General features: G+C 42.7%; 1 protein-coding gene across 1 annotated transcript in view; it reads right to left on the bottom strand.

The window, feature by feature from the left end:
* The window catches only part of AGPAT5 (1-acylglycerol-3-phosphate O-acyltransferase 5), a 138,138-nt gene that overhangs the window by 92,361 nt on the left and 23,464 nt on the right, over positions 1-22,313 (bottom strand). The window contains exons 2-3 of the mRNA XM_065400398.1: positions 6,182-6,251; positions 1,632-1,747 (exon numbers count right to left, since the gene is read on the bottom strand). Of these exons, the coding sequence (XP_065256470.1) occupies positions 1,632-1,747; positions 6,182-6,251 (186 nt within the window). The remainder of the gene's footprint in view (positions 1-1,631; positions 1,748-6,181; positions 6,252-22,313) is intronic.

Genomic DNA, 22,313 nt, shown 5'->3' with positions numbered 1-22,313 from the left:
TTGGAAAATTACAAAAATTACTTTGGACACCAAGTGATAGTGGATGCAATAGAGAACCTAAATTGTTAGCATTATAATAAAGGCAGAATTAGACCACCAGAGACATAGTGACTAGATGCAAGGGCAACAGTAGTGCTCTTTCCACGGATCATATTCTCTTCTTGCACTCTGCTAATGCATGGCAGAGGAGAAATAAAAGAGCATCAGAAACTGTCACTTTGGTTTGGGGGCTCAAGTGGGTAGGGGAGAGAACAGAGAAGGATGGGTCATTGTCTCCATAGCACATTCTCCCCTGTTCTCAGGACCCAATAGAAGCCCCTTCCCTGGAGCACCACAGGGTTTGGGCTCTGTGTGTATTGAGTTGAGTGGAGTAAGGAAGCAGATACCTTCTGTGGCATGCTCTCCTCCATATCCACAGGGTGTTTGAGAATTGATGCTTGCTCCACGCAGCACTGAATTTGAGTAAACCATCTCTACAACTACTCCTCCAAAGCTATGGAGATGCCAGCCAGTGGCAGTAGTTACAGTTCAACCTCAGTTATGACCAGAGTTATGAAATGATCAGTGAACCACATGCCTCATTTGGAACTGTAAGTACAGAGTCAGGCAGCAGCAGAGACCAAAAAAAAAGAGGAGCAAATACAGTGCAGTACTGTGTTAAACATAAACTACTAAAAAAAAATAAAGGGAAAGTTTAAAAAAAAGATTTGACATGGTAAGAAAACTGTTTCTGTGCTTGTTTCATTTAAATTAAGATGGTTAAACGCAGCATTTTTTTTCTTCGTAGTAAAGTTTCAATGCTGTATTGAGTCAATGTTCAGTTGTAAACTTGAAAGAACAACCATGTTTTGTTCAGAGTTGTGCACATTTCAGAGTTACGAACAATCCTCCGTTCCCAAGGTGTTTGTAACTCTGAGGTTCTACTGTACTAAAGGAGCCATGCTGTCATGCGGGAGAGGTTGGCCTAGACAATTGTGCAGAAGCAATAGTCCGTTATTGGTGTAATGAGATCTGTGCAGATCTCATGACACCTGCAGATTAAGGCAACCCTAACCATTCTGTAGTGGCAATAGCATGAAGGCAAACTTCAACCTCCCTTGACAAAATGATTGAGAATATTCTCCCAGTTCTCCTCTCTTACTGGTTTTACATCAGTATTACTCCACTGTCTTCAATGAAATTACCCCCAATTTACAGAAGGATGAAAGGAGAATCTGGCTCTTACACATTGACAAGCACACATATGTAAATATCTGAAAGGGAGAACAAGCATAAAGGACCCCAAGTTAGACACCACCTCTAAATTTTGCCCCATGATTTTAATTCTGATATTACTCTAAAACACAGTATTTTGTTAATTAGAAAGATTAGTTAAGAAATATTAGTTAAAAAAGCTGAGACAATCCTCTGATAAACAGCTGTCTTTTACATCAATATTAGATAAATGTTCAAATGTACACCCCTCTGAATGAGACCAATCAATTTTCTTGTTAAAATAAAGGCACACCAAGAACATTTTGACTCATTGCCATTCCTTTTGAACAAGTAGTACTAGAAATACACAGTAAAGAAGATAATACATTTTACGCTACATGTGCAAACAGTAGGAAAAACAAACAAATGGGAGTTACCTGAGAAAAATACCACCCATACAAGGGAAGCCATTTTAACCCATCTTTCAAAACGTATCGGACATGCCCAAGAGCATTCTGTCTGATTGCCAACATGTCTGCAACAATCCAGTCAACTGCAAAGACAAAAACCCAGAACTCTTTAGTCAAACTGGGCCTCAAATATCCCGGAGGAAACAAAAAACGTTTTGTACACAGGATAGAACTAAAGTTCTTCTGAAACAGTAATTATGCTTCTGATGTTCATAACAGAAATCTCATGAGAGGAAAAAAGCATGTAGTAAACACTCAAGATGACTGATATTTTTCAATGACAATACTAAGAAATCTTCCCAGAATCATGTTTATTTGTTACTTCCTTGTCAACTTTTCCTGACACGTTAATTACTCCTGTTCATTCATAACTTTAAATATTCCATTCCAAGAGGTGGCTGTTGGGGTTTTTTTTTAGCTTCATAGAATCACAGAAATGTAGGACTGGAAAGAACCTTGATAGATCATCTAGTCCATCCCCATGCACTGAGGCAGGACTAAGTATTGTCTAGACCGGGGCGGGCAAACTTTTTGGCCTGAGGGCCGCATCGGGTTTCCAAAATTGTATGGAGGGCCAGTTAGTGGAGGCTGTACCTCCCCAAACAGTCAAGCATGGCCCCGCCCCGCCCCCTATCTGACCCCTGCTGCTTCTCGCCCCCAATGGACCCCCCCGGGACTCCTGCCCCTGACAGCCCCTGGAACCCCGCCCCTGACTGCCCCCCGCCACTCCATCCAACCCCTCCTTTCATTCCTGACTGCCCTCTCCAGGACCGCTGACCCGTCCAACCACCGCTTCTCCCTGTTCCCTGACCGCCCCCAGAACCCCTGCACCTGACTGCCCCCCGCCACCCTATCCAACCTCCCCTCTCCTTCCTGACTGCCCCCCGGGGACCCCTGCCCCATCCAACCACCCCTTCTCCCTGTCCCGACTGTCCCCTGAACCCCTGCCCCTGACTGCCCCCGCCCCCCCATCCAACCCCCCCTCATGACTGCCCCCTGGGGACCCTGGCCCCATTCAACCACCCTGTTCCCTGCCCTCTGACTGCCCACCACCCCTATCCACACCCCCGCCCCTGCCCACCACCCCTAACTCCCCTGTTCTCTATCCAACCCCCCCGCTCCCTGCCCCCTTACCGCGCTGCCTGGAGCACCGGCTGGCGGCCAGCCATGCCACCGTGTAGCACAGAGCTCCAGGTCAGGCCCCGGCTCTGCAGCTGCACTGCCACAGGAGCTCGCAGCCCCGCCGCCCAGAGCATTGCGCTGGCAGCAGAGCGAGCTCAGGCTGTGGGGGAGGGGGAACAGCAGGGGAAGGGCCGGGGGCTAGCCTCCCGGGCAGGAGCTCAGGGGCCGGACAGGAGGGGCCCGCGGGCCGTAGTTTGCCCACCTCTGGTCTAGACTGTCTCTGACAGGTGTCTGTCTAACCTGTTCTTAAAAATCTCCAATGACAAAGATTCCACAACCCCCGTAAGTAATTTTTTCCTAATATCTAACCTAAATCTCCCTTGCTGTAATTTAAGCCCATTACTTTTTGTCCTATCCTCAGTGGATAAGGAGAACAATTTATCACCCTCCTCTTTATAACTTTTTATGTACTTGAAGATTGTTATCATGTCCCCCCTCCCCCCCATCAGTCTTTTTTTCTCCAGATTAAACTCAATTTTTTTCAATCTTTCCTCATAGGTTATGTTTTCTAGATCTTCAATCTTTTTTGTTCCTCTTCTCTGGACTTTCTCCAATTTGTCTGTATCTTTCCTGAAGGGTGGTGTCTACAACTGGACACAGTACTCCAGTTGAGGCCTTATTAGAGCTTAGCAGAGTGAAAGAATTACTTCTCGTGTCCTGCTTTCAATTTTTCTGCTAATACATCCCAGAATGATGTCCCCTCATCTGGGATGTATTTTAAAGCCCCCCCCACCCTTTTTTTTTTTTTTTTTTTTTTTTTACAATGGTATTACAGTGGTGACTCCTATTAAATCTTTAATCCACTATAACACCCAGATTCTTTTCTGCAGTATTCCTTCCAAGGCAGTTATTTGCACGGACAGCACTTCACTACATCTTTAACAAGAAAAAAAAACAATTTAGTTCCAGATCCAAAAACTTGGTGACACTTGAAATTCTGTCATCAATTACCTGCAAAGATTAAAGGGCTGATCTTGCACAAGCATAACTTTATGCACGCAAGTAGCCACATTGACTTAAATACATGTGTATTCTATAAAGCTTGAGTTCACGTGGATTCCCAAAACTGTGTAGAAGTAATAGTGGGAGGTATCTGGTCTTTATGAAGATAACTGTAGTGGACGTTTCAAAAAGTGGTCACTGAAAGAGGGGCATTCCCTATGGGGCAGAGTTAAGGTTGAGATACATTATCTGTGGTATTCAGTGGTTGTGCTAGTGGTGAGGTATATCTTTCGGGGTGGAGGAACAGATGGTATGTACTGTTACTTAACTTTTTGTTTTTTTGTTGTTGAAGATTTGAATTAGGCATGTTACTTGAAATAACCTTAAATGACACACATTTTGTGTATATGCACATGTGCATACACAAACAACATCTTTCTGAAAAACCTGGCATCAGAATCCATTTCCATATTACATGTCCCACAATATGGAAAGCAGACATTTGATGACAATCATCTTATTTTAATATGTTAAACACTATAGTCAATATATTTTAAAAGAGTCTTGCCTGTTTTCCAGTTTCATTGATCAACTGAAAGTCCAATTTGTGGCATTTAGGCATGTGACTCTGCAATTTGCTAGTGCAAAGAGCCATCAGGTGCACTCAATTTATCATGAAATTTTGTTTTAAGTTAGTAGTTTTCTCTACCGTGTATGAAAAATATACTTTCCTCTCCTCCAAGTAGGGGAAGGTCCCCTACTTCGTATGTCCCTACTCAAGCTTGAGAGATTCCCTCACTTCCTTGCCATTTAATTTTTTCTTCTTTATGACCCCCTACCTCTGAGGACACCATGGATTTCTCCTTTGGAGTCCTTCAGTGCTGCTCTTTAGATCAGTTGCAAAGACCAATGATGATAAGCACAAAACACTTATCTAAAGCAAGAACAGACTTTGTCAAATCAATCAAAAGAAATACAGTGGCATCATTCCAGTAGAGGACCCTTAGCTCTGGGACTTGCTGCTCTCACTAGGTTGGCAAAGCCAGATTCTATTGATCTTCAGGGCACATTGCAAGACTGTTTTCTCCTGGGCTTTTGCCTAATGGGGATGCTATATAATTTAAATGATGGGTGAGACTCATCCAGAGTTGACAATGATCAACAAGTTAGGTATAGAAACATTACTGTTGATTATTGCCCAGACACTATGCTGTGGACAGTTTCATAAATACATTTCTTTTCATTCAATTTAGAATAAATAAAAAGCTCTCATACACAAGGTCTGAGCACCCAGCCAATCCTTTAAAGTCACAAAAACAAAATGCAATACTGTCAGTTCACCCCTGTACCAAGCAGCACCACATAAATCAAATACCAACACCTCCACATATCAGCCTACTGTACACCTAACTCCTCTGAGGAAAGCTAAAACAAATGGGCCATAAAGCACATAAGTTTGTAGGTACCAATTCTTAGCTGTAGTTTTCAGTGGGATTTCTCACTCCAACAACCTTTGTTTGATGAGGTGCACAGACCCAATCAAATGTTTAGCAGAGAGGTAACTGAACCTTGATCTTGAGTTACAGGTGGTATCTGTCTTCCCTGTAGAGAAATCCAGACATAAGGAAACTTGGATGAGCACAGCTGAACCAAGTTACCTTATAATGCATAGTAGATTGGACTAAAAGGCTTACTCCTCTAAGGTGCTGAGTGCCTTCACTGAAGTCAATGGAAATTAAGGTACTCAGGGCCTGATCCTGAAAGGTGCTTGAGAGAGGAAATAATTTCAGGAGTTTTTCCTTGCTGAATTTAGCTGCCTCCTCATCTTCTCCATTTAGGGTTGCATCTTGGATTTTAGAGTTTAAATGTTAAGACTTACATTTTGTGGTAATTCAGATAGGGCTGAACCTTGAAAGGTGCCAAGTGCCTCTCATTAGCTGCACTCAGTGCTAAGTAGGATCATATGCAAAGACACTTTGCAGGTTCAGTTCCAGAAACACCAAAAGAAATTTAAAGCACAGGTTCTGATGTAGAGATTATATTTGTCTGGACTCATATTCGCTAATAATCTGAGTTTATCTGTGACACCCTCCTCTTAAGAAATTAATGTAAGAAATAAGTGGCTATAATACTCATTTTCAAGGTCAGTTTATGACTTTCTGTTAAAAAAAAATCTCCTACTTTGTTGCTAAGGTTGTTCTTAAAAAATACAGATTACATAAACACTACAGAGATTTAGCTAAAACATAGTTACTAGCTATATTTAAGAGCACTGTCTATACTTAAGATTATACTGGCAAAATCTGAAATATTTCTCTTTAAATAGCATGCCCAACAGCTTTTCTACCTTTCAGTTAAAAAAAAAAAAAAGTGCAAACAAATGAGATACAAACCTGTACACTGATGATTTGATAAATATACTACATTTTCTTTATTTTTTGGCAAATCTCCATAGATTATAATCTAAAAAAAATAAAACAATACTTCATTATTTACATTCATTACTTCAATTAATAAAGAGAGTTAATGAACAATAAGCAATAGAACTTCTCAGCCAGTTACCATCATTAATTAAAATAACCTCTAGTGAGATCTTATCAGGAACCATCATGTGTACAATCTATTTCCAAACAGTGAGTAATGTCTATATGCTGCTCCTGAAGTAAGAAAGACATTTCCTTAATTGAGTCTCAATCCTGAAATGGGATCCAGTCAGGCAGATCCTTATGCCCATGCGATTCATAAATTCATAGCATTTCAGGCAAAAAAGGACCATTAGATCACCTAGTCTGACCTCCTGGATTACACAGAACACACAATTTCACCCAACTACCCCTACACTGAGCCCAATAACCTGTGCTTGACTAATGCATATCATCCAGAAAAGCATCCAGTCTTGACTTGAAGACATCAAGAGATGGAGAATCCACCATTTCCCTTGGTAGTGTGTCACAATGTTAAAAATTTGTTCTTAACTTCCAATTTGAATTTGTCTGGTTTCAGCTTCCAGCCATTGGTTCTTGTTATGCCTTTTTCTGCTAGACTAAAGAGTATGTTAGTACCTAGGGTTACCATATGTCCAGTTTTTCCCGGACATGTCCGGCTTTTCGGCAATCAAACCCCCGTCTGGGGGGGAATTGCCAAAAAGCCGAACATGTCCGGGAAAAATGCCGGCTGGGCACTTCCCCTCCCGCGGCTGCTCTGCTCCTCCCCTGACTCTTCGGCTCTGTTTAAGAGCCGAGCCGCCTGAGCGCTATGGGCTTCAGGCAGCCCCCTTGCCTCCAGACCCCAGCCGCCGGCCGGGCACTTCCCCTCCCGGGCTCCAGCGGCGCAGGGTCCGGAGGCATGGGGGCTGCCCGAAGCCGGTAGCGCTCGGGCAGCTCGGCTCTTAAACAGAGCCGAAGAGTCAGGGGAGGAGCAGAGCCTCCGGCCGCGGCGGCTCTGCTCCTCCCCTGACTCTTCGGCTCTGTTTAAGAGCCGAGCGCTACAGGCTTCGGGCAGCCCCCATGCCTCCGGACCCTGCGCCGCCGGAGCCCGGGAGGGGAAGTGCCCGGCCGGGGGCGCAGGGTCCGGAGGCATGGGGGCTGCCCGAAGCCCGAGCGCTACCGGCTTCACGGTTTGCCGGGCAGCCTCCAGACCCTGCACCCCCAGCTGGGCGCTTCCCCTCCCGGGCTCCGCTGCGCTGGAGAAGCGCCGGCCGGGGGCACAGGGTCTGGGGGCTGCCCGGCAAACCGTGAAGCCGATAGCGCTCGGGCAGCCCTTTTCGCGTGGCTGGGAGTGGGAGGGAGGAGGGGGCGGAGTTAGGGCGGGGTTGGGGCAGGGAAGGGGCGGAGTTGGGGCGGGGCTGGGGGTGGGAAATGGGCGGGGCCAGGGCCCCGTGGAGGGTCCTCTTTTTTTATTTGTTAAATATGGTAACCCTATTAGTACCTGGTATTTTCTCCCTGTGAAGGTATTTATGCAATCAAATCACCTCTTGATCTTTTTGATAAGCTAAACAGATTTAGATCTTTAAGCTCTTTCTGCAAGGCATTTTCTCCAGCCCTCAAATCTCTTTTGTGGTTCTTTTCTGCATCTTCTCTAATTTTTCAATATTCTTTTTAAAATGTGGACACAAGAACTGGGCCCAATCACATTTAGCCCTTTCTCCCATAACATTACACGGGGAGCTCATGTTGATTTGTTTGTCCACTGGGACCTGCAGACCTTTTTCAGACCCACTGCTATCCAAGATACAATCCTTCAATCTGTAGGCATGGGCTACTTCCATATTCCTAGATGTATAACTTTGCATTTGGCTCTATTAAGACATTTTGTTTGAATAGGCCCACTTTACCAAGTGATCCAGATTGCTCTGTATAAATGCCCTGTCATCATTATGGTACCACTCCACCAATCTTTGCATCATCTGCTATCAACTCTGATTTTATGCTTCCAGATCATTGATGAAAATGTTGAATAGCATCAGGCCTGGGACTAATCGCTATGGAACCCCACTAAATGATGATTCCCTAATGATCGCTTTTTGAGATCTGTCCATTAGCTAGATTTTAATCCATTTAATGATCTTGTACAGTGCTAATTTTTTAACCAGAACATTGTGTGATACTAAATGAAATGGCTAACAAAAGTCTATTACATTTAAGCAGTTCCCTTTATCAACCAATCTCAGTAATCTCAGCAAAGAATAAAATAAGGTTTGACGAGACCTATTTTCCATAAATCCATGTCAACTGACATTAATTATATTCCTATTCTCCAATTCTCTATCAATTGAATTGAATTTAAGGCGGGCTCCTGTATCAAATTTTCCATTATTTTGCCTCAGAATAATGTCAGGCTAACTACTGGCATACATTTATCTGGGTCAACCCGCTTGCCCTTCTTGTACACTGGCACAACATTTGCACTCTTCCACTCTCTGGTATTTTCCTGGTACCCCAAGATTTGTTAAAAATTAACATCAATGGACCAGAGATCTCATCCAGCTCTTTTAGGACTCTTGACTGCAAGTTATCTGGGCCTGTTGATTTAAAAATGTTTATTCCTAGTAGATGTTGTCTAACAGCCACCTTAGTTACTAATTGACTGGAAAGTACTTAATGCTCATATGAGATGAGTACATCATCCCACTTCTTTCCAAATACAGAACAGAAATATTTATTGAACATTTCTGCCTTTTCTGCATCATTACTAACAATTTTACCACCTCCGTCTAGTGATGGAACTCTTCCATTGCTAGGATCTCTTTTGTTCTTAACAAACTTTATAAACACACACACACACACCCCTTCTTCTTATTGTTATCCCTGCCAGTCATGGATTTTTCCCTGTTATCTTTAGCTTTCCTTATAAATTTTCTGCACTTCAGGACTTCTGCTTTATACTGATTGTTACATCTTTCCCCTTTTTTCCCCATTTCTTATATATTGTTTTTTTATATCTAATTGCTGCCTTTACTTTAGCACTGACCCAGGATGGGCTTTTAGCCAAAGATGTCCTCCTTATTAATTGTGGCATTGTGCTTTTTGGCCATTTGATAAACTTCTAAAAGAAGCTGCCAATTTTGATTCATGTTTTTTTGTCTAAATTTTTTCTCCCAAACAATTGATAATTTTCCTCAGTTTTGGGAAAATAGTCCTTTTGAAACACTAAATATATATTACTGGTTGGGACTGTCCTCTGCCCATATTGAATGTAATCAGGTCATGAGCAACCACCAACTTCCACAATAAAACTGTCTCAAAACATTTTTCTGTGGATTAGTTTTAGTTCTTGGCTCTTATGAACAGATGTCTCTGTTCAGGCCCAGGGAAGTTTGCCACATTTATTTTCACCTTTCCTATTCATAATCCCTGTAACCAGTTTTTTTTTTTTAAAAACTACATTACATATACGTTCAGCTCCTCTACTACTAAAGACAGATAGAGAAAACACTGGACTACTGCTTTAATGGATTTATTCTCTCTCTCTCTCACACACACACACGATTACAACGTCTGCAGAGAATTACATCAGTATATGGCAAAGAGACATTCACGTCAAATTCAGGCCTTATATAAATGGGTGTAACTCCCACTGAGTTAAAATTAGCCCAAGAGTCAGTACTCCAATTTAAAACTGTCTTTGTAATTTGAATTCCAGTCAACAAGGAAAATATCCAGAATGACAGCTCTCCAAAACCTTCATGGAATGTGTCTGAGCATTTTCTTATGTAAGGATTTCATAGATTGTGAGGCCATAAAAGATCACTGTGATCATCTAGTCTGATCTCCTGCATAACCACAGGCGATAAGACTTCCCTGAATTAAGGTTTTATCTAGAGAACATCTTTTAGAATAATATCCAATCTTGATTTTAAAAGTTGATGGAAAATGCGCCACAAATCTCGGTAACCTGTTCCAATGGTTAATTAACCTTAACTGATAAAAATCTGCACCTAATTTCTAGTCCGAATGTGTCTAGCATCAACTTCCAGCCATTGGATCCCATTATACCTTTGTCTGCTACACAGAAAAGTCCATTATGAAATTTTTGTTCCCCATGAATTGTGATCAAGTCACCACTTAACCTTCTCTTGTTAAATTAAACACTCTATCGCTATATGGCATGTTTTTCAATTCTTTAATAATTCTTGTGGCTCTTTGAACCTTTTCCAATTTATCAACATTATTTTTGAACTGTAGACACCAGAACTAGACAGTATTCCAGCAGCAGTCACAGCAGTGTAAATACAAAGGGGGAATAATCTTCACACTCTTATTTACTATTCTCCTGTTTAACCATCCCAGGATCACATTAGCCCCTTTGGCCACTGCATTACACTGGAAATTTTAAATTTAATTTTAAATTTTAATGCCAACTGTAGATATTATACATTGTTCAGGAACAAAGCAACAGTTTAGGGGCCTGATCCTACAACTCATTTACAGAAATTCCACAGAAATCATAAATCATCTAGTTTGTGAAACTAAACTTTGACTTTTTAGTGCGGGAGCATAATGTACTAAAATCTTATTCCATTGGCAATTTAGTGATAGAAAGGCAAGGGAGGTATCATTTGATTCGTAAAAATCCACAGAATCATAATTTCAATGGTGTCACCCTCTGCAGAGTGCTCGGGGGACTTGCTGTCCCTCTGTCTCCCAGCTCCAGATCCTCTGGTTGGTGGAAATTTTAATAATACAATTTAGTTGGAAATGGATCAAGTTGGGTATTACTCAAAAGTCCTTTCTCCCATGAATGCAATGGTACCAAATGCGACAAGCCTAGAATAATTATGTAGCTATATATTTGAGAAGATGTTTCCTTTTTTAAATCAACTTTTTAAAACTATACTTTAACACAGGGATGGTTTACTTACATAAAATAGATATTGATCTTTGGTAATTCTAGGGAAGTTAGCCTTGACATGTAGGACTGAAAACATTTATTCAAATCAAAGTCACCATCATTGTCGTCTTAGTCTAGGGCACCACTGCTAGACATGTCACACGGATCGTCATCCACACTGCATATCAGTGATTGTCTCAGCTATTCCAAGCATCTTCAGAGCAAGAAAAGTCTTCGGAGGCTAATCAAATGCTTTCCAGAAAAAGGTAATTTGGTCTTTCCAGCCAACCTTCCAGTAGTGTCATATTCTGAAAGGGTGTGGATACCTGGCAGTGGGGTGGCTTAAATGGTCCAAGTGATAGGAACACATCGCTGAGGGATATCCAGCAATTCTGTTCTATAACATTAGGTACAAAAACAGAGTCTTGCAAAAATCTTTGGTCACATTTCATAGAGAGCATTAGAATACCTGTGTCTTGTGCAAAAATCCAGAATTAAGTAGCACCTCTCTCTGTGGCATTGATGGCATGCAAGATAATTTTAGTGTCAGCCTACTCATGGGACCTACAAAGAAACTCCACGCAACAGTGTGAGGCAGCAACTTTGTTACGCCATGCAATGACAAAATTCTTTGCATGCTGGAACGTTTTTCCTGCAATGTATGTGGTTAACTCCTCATTCCTGTGAGTATGAGACAGTAGCTTCTTCATTGTGACATTGGAGATGTTTGTGGAGTCAATGATTTTGTACTGGACAGGTGCAATACTATGGAGTCTTTTCTTTCTGGTAATATTTGTAATCTATTTTCCTGCATACATGTCAAACACAACGTGGACTTTGTCATAAGTCCAGTATTTTCTCTGTAGCCTCGTAATGAAGAATTCAGCCAATCTCAGAAGATTAACTTTTTCTGGATGGTCAAAAGCTTGTACCTCAGCCATACCATCTATGATTACTATGCTCAGACACCTCTGTTGGCATAAGGTACTAGCTACACTGTCAGTAGATGCTGGCTTAGGTCCATGTGGAGACAGCTGAGGTAGCTGTCCCAGTACACAGGACTGCTGACACACCACTGGTGGAGGAGGCGATGGACACTGGCAGCTGGTTACTTCTGGCAGCAGGCAGTGCTCCACCCCAGCTCCGAACCCTCCCGCCGTGGTAATACGTAACTGTTATGCTCTTCTTGATACAGGAGAGAAGGAATCACCCCCTACAGTAAAGGAGGAGAAGCCTTGTACCCCTAAGGTTGGGAGTTCTGCTGCCACCACTGCGAATAGGAAACGTAGGGTAGTGGTGGTCGGAGACTCTCTGTTGAGGGGGACGGAGGCGCCCATCTGTCGCCCTGACATTTCATCTCTGGAGGTATGCTGCCTGCCAGGGTCCCGTATCCGAAATGTTACAGAGGCATTGTCGAGGATTATCCAGCCCTCTGACTACTACCCCATGCTACTCATCCATGTGAGCACAAATGATACTGCGAGGTGTGACAGTGAGTGGATCAAGAGTGACTACAGGGCTCTGGGAGTACGGGTGAAGGAGTTTGGAGCGCAGGTGGTATTCTCTTCAATTCTTCCTGTCAAAGATAGGGGCCCGGGCAGAGACAGATGCATGATGGAGGTGAATGCCTGGCTGCAAAGATGGTGTCGCCAGGAGGGCTTTGGCTTCCTCGACCACGGGATGCTATTCGAGGAAGGACCGCTAGGCAGAGATGGCGTTCACCTTTCGAGGAGGGGAAAGACCCTATTTGGACACAGACTGGCTAACCTAGTGAGGAGGGCTTTAAACTAGGTTTGACGGGGACAGGTGAGCAAAGCCCACAGGTAAGTGGGGAACATGGAGACCTGGGAGATGGGTCGGAAACAAGAGGGAGCGTGGGCTATAATGGCAGAGAGAAAGGGCAAAAATGGGAGGCAAGATCAAACCAGTATCTTAGATGCCTATATACAAATGTGAGAAGTATGGGTAATAAGCAGGAAGAACTGGAAGTGCTAATAAATAAATACAACTATGACATTGTTGGCATCACTGAAACTTGGTGGGATAATACACATGATTGGAATGTTGGTGTGGATGGGTACAGCTTGCTCAGGAAGGACAGACAGGGGGAAAAGGGAGGTCTTGCCCTATATATTAAAAATGTACACACTTGGACTGAGGTGGAGATGAACATAGGAGACGGAAGTGTTGAGAGTCTCTAGGTTAGGCTAAAAGGGGTAAAAAACAAGGGTGATGTCTTGCTAGGAGTCTACTACAGGCCACCTAACCAGGTGGAAGAGGTGGATGAGGCTTTTTTTTAAACAACTAACAAAATCATCCAAAGCCCAAGATTTGGTGGTGATGGGGGACTTCAACTATCCAGATATATGTTGGGAAAATAACATAGTGGGTATCCAATAAGTTCTTGGACTGCATTGCAGACAACTTTTTATTTCAGACGGTTGAAAAAGCTACTAGGGGGGAAGCTGTTCTAGACTTGATTTTAACAAATAGGGAGGAACTCATTGAGAATTTGAAAGTAGAAGGCAGCTTGGGTGAAAGTGATCATGAAATCATAGAGTTTGCAATTCTAAGGAAGGGTAGAAGGGAGTACAGCAAAATAGAGACAATGGATTTCAGGAAGGCGGATTTTGGTAAGCTCAGAGAGCTGATAGGTAAGGTCCCATGGGAATCAAGACTGAGGGGAAAAACAACTGAGGAGAGTTGGCAGTTTTTCAAAGGGCCCAAAAGCAAGCTAGTCCGCTGGGGAGGAAAGATAGGAAATGTGGCAAAAGACCACCTTGGCTTAACCACGAGATCTTGCATGATCTACAAAATAAAAAGGAGTCATATAAAAAATGGAAACTTGGACAGATTACAAAGGATGAATATAGGCAAACAACACAGGAATGCAGGGGCAAGATTAGAAAGGCAAAGGCAGAAAATGAGCTCAAACTAGCTACACGAATAAAGGGAAACAAGAAGACTTTTTATCAATACATTAGAAGCAAGAGGAAGACCAAGGACAGGGTAGGCCCACTGCTCAGTGAGGAGGGAGAAACAGTAACAGGAAACTTGGAAATGGCAGAGATGCTTAATGACTTCTTTGTTTCGGTCTTCACCGAGAAGTCTGAAGGAATGCCTAACCTAGTGAATGCTAATGGGAAGGGGGTAGGTTTAGCAGATAAAATAAAAAAAGAACAAGTTAAAAATCACTTAGAAAAGTTAGACGCCTGCAAGTCACCAGGGCCTGATGAAATGCATCCTAGAATACTCAAGGAGCTAATAGAGGAGGTATCTGAGCCTCTAGCTATTATCTTTGGAAAATCATGGGAGACGGGAGAGATTCCAGAAGACTGGAAAAGGGCAAATATAGTGCCCATCTATAAAAAGGGAAATAAAAACAACCTAGGAAACTACAGACCAGTTAGTTTAATTACCAGGAGCAGGTAATTAAGGAAATCATCTGCAAACACTTGGAAGGTGGTAAGGTGATAGGGAACAGCCAGCATGGATTTGTAAAGAACAAATCATGTCAAACCAATCTGATAGCTTTCTTTGATAGGATACCGAGTCTTGTGGATAAGGGAGAAGTGGTGGATGTGGTATACCTAGACTTTAGTAAGGCATTTGATATGGTCTCGCATGATATTCTTATCGATAAACTAGGCAAATACAATTTAGATGGGGCTACTATAAGGTGGGTGCATAACTGGCTGGATAACCGTACTCAGAGAGTAGTTATTAATGGTTCCCAATCCTGCTGGAAAGGTATAACAAGTGGGGTTCTGCAGGGGTCTGTTTTGGGACCGTCTCTGTTCAATATCTTCATCAGCGACTTAGATATTGGCATAGAATTACGCTTATTAAGTTTGCAGATGATACCAAACTGGGAGGGATTGCAACTGCTTTGGAGGACAGGGTCATAATTCAAAATGATCTGGACAAATTGGAGAAATGGTCTGAGGTAAACAGGATGAAGTTTAACAAAGACAAATGCAAAGTGCTCCACTTAGGAAGGAACAATCAGTTTCAAACATATAGAATGGGAAGAGACTGTCTAGGAAGGAGTACGGCAGAAAGGGATCTAGGGGTTATAGTGGACCAAAAGCTAAATATGAGTCAACAGTGTGATGCTGTTGCACAAAAAGCAAACATGATTCTGGGATGCATTAACAGGTGTGTTGTGAGCAAGACACGAGAAGTCATTCTTCCGCTCTACTCTGCACTGGTTAGGCCTCAACTGGAGTAGTGTGTCCAGTTCTGGGCACCGCATTTCAAGAAAGATGTGGAGAAATTGGAGAGGGTCCAGAGAAGAGCAACAAGAATGATTAAAGGTCTTGAGAACATGACCTATGAAGGAAGGCTGAAAGAATTGGGTTTGTTTAGTTTGGAAAAGAGAAGACTGAGAGGGGACATGATAGCAGTTTTCAGGTATCTAAAAGGGTGTCATAAGGAGGAGGGAGAAAACTTGTTCACCTTAGCCTCTAAGGATAGAACAAGAAGCAATGGGCTTAAACTTCAGCAAGGGAGGTTTAGGTTGGACATTAGGAAAAAGTTCCTAACTGTCAGGGTGGTTAAACACCGGAATAAATTGCCTAGGGAGGTTGTGGAATCTCCATCTCTGGAGATATTTAAGAGTAGGTTAGATAAATGTCTATCCGGGATGGTCTAGACAGTATTTGGTCCTGCCATGAGGGCAGGGGACTGGACTTAATGACCTCTCGAGGTCCCTTCCAGTCCTAGAATCTAAACCTCCTCCTCAAAGCAGGACCAACTCGAAATAAATCATCCCAGCCAGGTCTTTGTCAAGCCAGGTCTTAAAAACCTCTAAGGTTTTTAAGATGTGCATTAGTTTGCTTTTCCCCAAGCACATATACACTGTTCTGTCACATTCAAACAGCAACCATGGGGCAAACAGTAATGATTGGCAGGATGCATCTGCAGGTCATTCACTCTTGCACTTTACATAGTGCCAAGTTAAAGGATGACCATGTTGGAATGTAGTTTCTCCTGAAATGGTGTGGTATGCTATGTGCTGGGCGTCTGGATCATTTGAGGATACGTCTTCTCTCTCTTCAGCTGATGGCGTACTCAATGATTTTTTGCCCCCGGAATGTACCTGACTTCTGCACAATGATCAAGTGAAGTCAAGGTTAATGAATGTTGAAAGCTCTATTATAGTCAATTCAACTGCTGATTCATTGAAAACTGGACTTCTTGTCTTCAGAATTTTTGGACCTTGGCAGGAAAGTAAGCAAGCCATGAAGACAGGAAGCCCCTTCATGGAATGGTCTTTGCTGATCCAGACAGGACTTGAGACTGGGACAGGTATCCCTTAATACGTTCCTCTTAGCAGACCATAACAGTAGCATGAAGGTATGTTTGCTACCTTATGCATCTTCAAGGAAATCTAAGTTATTAGCAGCACAAAATATAGACCCACTCATGACGAGTTCTGGGGGGAACGCACATTCCTCCATTCACTTGCAAATGAGGTTCTTCACCGAATGGAATTGCGGTCTCCAGGCGGACTACTTTGCTATAGTCAATGGAGGAGCCAATCCTGTGCATAAGCTGCACAAGAAATTTGCTATGGGTTTTGGAATGAATTGTTAAGCCAACAACCACCTGTAGTGGTAGATTACGCAGAAGCCATACAGTTGTTGTGTATGTGTTGGAAATCTATCTTTTGCTCAAACTCCTGTATATGAAGCTTTGCAATAAAATGGCATCCTTGTGCTCCATTTGCTTACTGTCAGACCTGATGGTGATGAAGTCACTGCGACTACCGATGCAAAACTTCAAGTAGTGCAGGTCATGCAATATTATATCCTCAGTTTGCCATCAGTTATTAATCTCTGAAACTCCCATATACTATAAGACAAAATACTTTTTCTTATAAATATATGTGGTTAACTCCTCATTCCTGTGAGTATGAGACAGTAGCTTCTTCATTGTGACATTGTGCAAACAGTCTTCATATTACTGTTGACATCAGTACTTTCTTTTGCTTTTGATAGGATCACCTATTTTGCAGTTTTTAAAGATATGCACTGTGATTCATTTCTGCAGATAGGATTGCTAAAAATTACATCCATATCCCACAGTTCATCTTCAATAAGTTCTTTAAGAGCCTCTCTGCTGAGCATTTGTTCCTCTTCAATCCCATACAAAACACATATTTCTCTGTTCTTAACCTCTGTATCAGCCATCACCACCACTTTCCCATCCATTAGAGCCTCTGTGAGGCAATTTATGAACTCCAGCTGAGTTGCAGTTTACAGTAAAAAAATCAGTACTTAATTTCTGTTGCTTTTTCCTTTGGGTGCAACACATTACATTTATACTTGGCGTAGCACATGATGTGATATGCAATGTATGCACGGATGTCTTTTGAGTTAATGCACCTGCTTACTTTCCATGCAACGTTCTTGCTAAGAGTGACTGCTTCATACAGTTTCTCACCTGTCTCATATTGAAACTATACTTAATGGATGCCATTGGGTTTCCAGCTTACTGCAGAAGAAGCAGGCATTCTTCTCTAAACCCATGTCATGGGACCTACTAGAAGGTGAGTCTCGTGCACAGCTGGCATTTGTCCTGGCATTTTCAACCTTTTCCTGATGGATTTCCACTCCAACCTTGCCAAATTCAGTTTATGGGTGCACTTCTTACAGAATGTAAGAAGCCACTGAGTGTTGTGTTTAACCAAGTCCTCCCCAGAAATAATCTCCAAAGATTCAGCTACTAGTCAGTACTGTTCATTTCCCCGTTGATGCCTAAAAATCATGAAGACCAAAGTAAAAAACAGGGATTTTGTAATAAATTACTTTGGGATTGTAATGAATTATATTATGTACTGTATGTTATATAAATAAGCGCATACTGTTTACAGAGGGATTCCAGTAATTTCTGGTTGGCTGCTGACGTTTTAACTGGTGCCTCATTACAACTTTTTTGGCATAATAAATCTGATAATATCACTGAGCCACTTTTTTTTTTTGGCCCATGATGGCAAATCAATTTGAAACACTCTTCCATTTATAGTAATCTGTTAAGCATTCAAAAAAATTAATGTGGTGTCATCTTCTGAGCAGTAGGTGATAAAGAACAGTCAGTCGAGGGCCAAAATCTAACTTTGTGAGGGCTGCATGTTTGATATGCCAGTGTCAGAGCATCATTTAAAAAAAGACGATTTTTAAAAATTTTCTTGAACATATATTTACATAATTGTTTAGGTTTGCCATGTTTGGTACCATTGTATTCATGGGAGAAAGGGTTTTTAATAATACCCACTGCGACTGATGACACTGTATTATCAAAATTTCTACCAACACCTAAGTTCCCTCTAAGCTGCATGGCCGCCCAGCAGTCTATTAAGTGCCGCGCACTTCAGGTGCCCCTACCCCCACTGCCCTTGCCTTCTGCCTTGGAGCCCCTGGCTAGCTGCTTCTGGCAGTGTTCTGCCTGCTGTGCTGAGCTGGGGGGGGTAGGGAGAGGTACTGATGTCAGGGAGTCCTCCTCCCCCCGCCCCTGTACCCCATCTCCACAGAGCAGGAGGGATGACATGACAGGGCTCAGGAGTGGGACGGAGCTTGCTGGCAGCTGCTGCTGTGTCTGAACAAGTAGGCTTCAGAGTGGTGAGTGCTGATCTACTTAAAGGGGCAGCACATGCCTGTCTCTCTCTCTCTCTCTCTCTCTCACACACACAGTGTGTGTCTGTCTTTCACACTCACCTCCCAACACATACTTGTATTATTGTTGTTACTTCTTGATACTTCATGCAATACACATATATTCTCTGTAATAATATTCTTTCAAAGTGTGTTATTTTAGTGTTTTGACTGGTCTATGCATTTCATAGTTTTTATTTCTCTCTTACGCTTAAATTTAAATCTGTGAGTAGTGAGTTCTAAAATGCCTAATCTGTCCTGGCTGGAATAATTATCCCCATGGTAACTTTTTAAAAATATATATTATATGTAGGTTTTTTGTTTCTACTGGTGGCACACATCCGCACATTACCTCGAAATGGTGTACATAACAAAATTCATTCAATACATAGATGGAAAAAATTAGAAGGAACATTGACCAAGACCTGGGGCTCAGAGCCAGGGGGAAAGGAAGGGCAGCAAGTCTCCACTGGCCATGCTGCAGAGGGTGACATCATTGAAATTATGATTCTGTAGATTTTTCTGAATCAAATGACACCCTTCCTGGCAAAGATAATGCTTCAGCTGAGGAGGGAAAACCCAATCTAAATCCATCCCTAAGAAACAAACACTTATGCAGAAGGTCACTGAACAGTACCAGCTATTTCACAACATTTAAGTCTTGCAAGAAGAATAAGAACAACAACAAAAACTGTTTATTACCATTAAGCTTGTACAACAAAATAGGGATAAACCTACAGAAAAATCCAGTGGGAAACAAATATTTTAAAAAACTAAGTTTTAGTGCCTCCCTTTCTCTCTCCAAACCCTACATCAATATTGAGATACACGATTGACTTTTGACTAACTAATTAGAAAAATGAATTTAAAAAACAAACAGTACTGTATCCCAAGATAGCATCCTATACTATAGCCAGGATTATCCGCCACATCCAAGAAGAAATCTGCATTATTTATTTCTTCAGAGTCGGATCTTTCCCTATAATTAATTTTTAATAATCCCAGTTTGGTAAAGCACCTTTATGTTGCTTTTTCTAAATAGATTTTTTTCAAAGTGAGTACTGTCCGTAACAGTTTTTCCATGTACATGACCAAAGAAAAATTTATTTATTCAAGACACATGTTAAACACGAAATACAGCTATATCCAATAAAAGAGATACATTGTTTAGCTATATAGATAAAATCAATATTCTCCTGTTTTGAACTGAAGAGAATATTTCCAGCCTTTTTTACCTCTTATTTTATAAATGAGAAAGAGAGGATCCAAATACTGTCAAATCTTGAGGGACAGGATGGCTCAGGTTAACAGGATGTAAAGACTTTTACTTCTAGGTCACCGATTTCAATTTGGCCCATTTCAGTGATGAGCAAAAGGTTGTTACCATCTGACAGCTGTTTGGTGGCCTTAATGAACTGAATTTAGACACTCATCCGCTAGGAACTGCACTGAAACTACATCATCGAAGTCCTCGTTAGCCTTGTTGGCAAGAAGAACCTGATGGAAATTACAGGGCCACCCTCTCACTCTAAGAGGTCTGAGTTGAGGGACACAGCAGGGCACAGTCGAGAAGCTTGCACTGTTGTCACTCATGTCATACTACTCCTTTGGATGGATAACTTTTGTTTTCAGTGCTGTGTACACCTCTACCCCAATATAACGTGGTGCTCAGGAGCTGAAAAATCTCACCGTGTTATAGGTGAGACCGCGTTATATCGGGGTAGGGAGAGGAACTGCTCCCCGCCCTAGCTCACCTCCGCTCTGCCTCCACCTCCTCCCTGAGCACGCCGCCGCTCCGCTTCTCCTTCCCTTCCAGGCTTGCTGCGCCAATCAGCTGTTTGGCCCGGCAAGCCTGGAAAGGGGGGCGGGGAGAAGCGGAGCAGCGGTGGTGCGCTCAGGGGAGGAGGCGGAGAAGAGCTGGAGCGGGGTGTGGTTCCTCTGCGCCCCCCCCTTACTTGCTGCAGCCCCCGTGCCCCAGCTCACCTCCGCTCCGCCTCCTCCCACAAGCGCGCCACAGCTCCACTTCTCCTCCCTCCCAGGCTTGCCGCGCCGAACAGCTGATTGGTGCAGCAGGCCTGGGAGGGAGGAGAAGCAGAGCTGCGGCGCGCTCGTGGGAGGAGGCGGGGCGGAGGTGAGCTGGGGTGTGGGGCCCCGGGGAGGGCCGCAACAAGTAACGGGCGGGCGCAGAGAAACCGCTTGCGGTAACAGGAATTTGGATATAACGAGGTAAAGCAGTCCCATCCCCCGGAGCGCTGCTTTACCGCATTATATCAGAATTCGCGTTATATCAGACCGCATTATATCGGGGTAGAGGTATACCTAGAATCTTCATGGTCACTAAACATAGGACTAGTGGAGACTTCAAGGACTCTATTGAACAGAAATATTACACTCTTTCCTTAGCAAGTTCAGCTGAAGAGTCTCACAAAGACCTTAAAAGATGGCTCTAGAAAGTACATTATAAAAATCTCTCTTCAAATCAGTCTAATATGATCCACAGCAGATAGCAAAAAAATGTAATTTCTGACCCTTCGACACTGTGGATTAGCTATGACATATAACTGGTATACAGATAGAGGCAGGTGTTCCTGACTGGGGGTCTTGAAAACACTGACTAGACCTAATGCTCAGAGATGGATTTTGAAAAATCTACTTGCCCATGACGAGTGTGGGAAGCTTTCCTCAGCAAGTGCCTTCAACTTCTAGGCAATCTAGGCCTTTCTATGAACAAGAAAGCCTAACATTTATGGTTGCAAAGTGAGATAGATGAGTGTCAACAATGTAGTGCTGTATTCTGAAGTCTGCAGACAGACAGCTCCAGCCTCCTTCCTGCTGCTTATAATTTTGCCAAGCTGCAACAAAGTGAACTGATTAGTCTTGTCAATCCCAACAGCTTGAGGTGGGGAGAGGAGGCATGGGCTGTTCGGAGTAATACTGGAGAATACCTCCCACCCTCACTCTAGCCTTTCATATCAAACTTTGGCTAGTAAGTTTAGTCCTCTAACTACCAGGTAAAAGTGTTTAAGCCTTACGGATGCATTAGTGGGAGAGACCAGTGGCATAAGTAAGAAGAGTATGTTCTTGTGAGAGAGAGAGATTGAGGCAAGTGGAGAAGGAGGAGGGGGGAAACATTGAAGACAACATAGGAAGAGAAAAATAGCATAGTGAAGCCAGGAAAGGAAAGTTTTTAACCAGAAAGGTGACTGACAATATAGAAAGTACAGTAGACAACTGTTTTAGGCTTTAAATTGCAACTATATGACTGTTGGAGCACAGCAAGACACAAGAAGTAATTCTTTTGCTCTACTCCGCGGTGATTAGGCCTCAGCTGGAGTATTGTGTCCAGTTCTGGGCACCACATTTCAGGAAAGATGTGGACAAATTGGAGAAAGTCCAGAGAAGAGCAACAAAAATTATAAAAGGTCTATAAAACATGACCTATGAGGGAAGATTGAAAAAAATTGCGTTTGTTCAGTGTGGAGAAGAGAAGACTGAGAGGGGACATGATAAGAGTTTTCAAGTACATAAAAGGTTGTTACAT

This window comes from Emys orbicularis, chromosome 3 (assembly GCF_028017835.1).
Source record: "Emys orbicularis isolate rEmyOrb1 chromosome 3, rEmyOrb1.hap1, whole genome shotgun sequence".
Lineage (NCBI taxonomy): Eukaryota > Metazoa > Chordata > Testudines > Emydidae > Emys > Emys orbicularis.
This window is presented reverse-complemented; position numbering and strand designations above follow the sequence as displayed.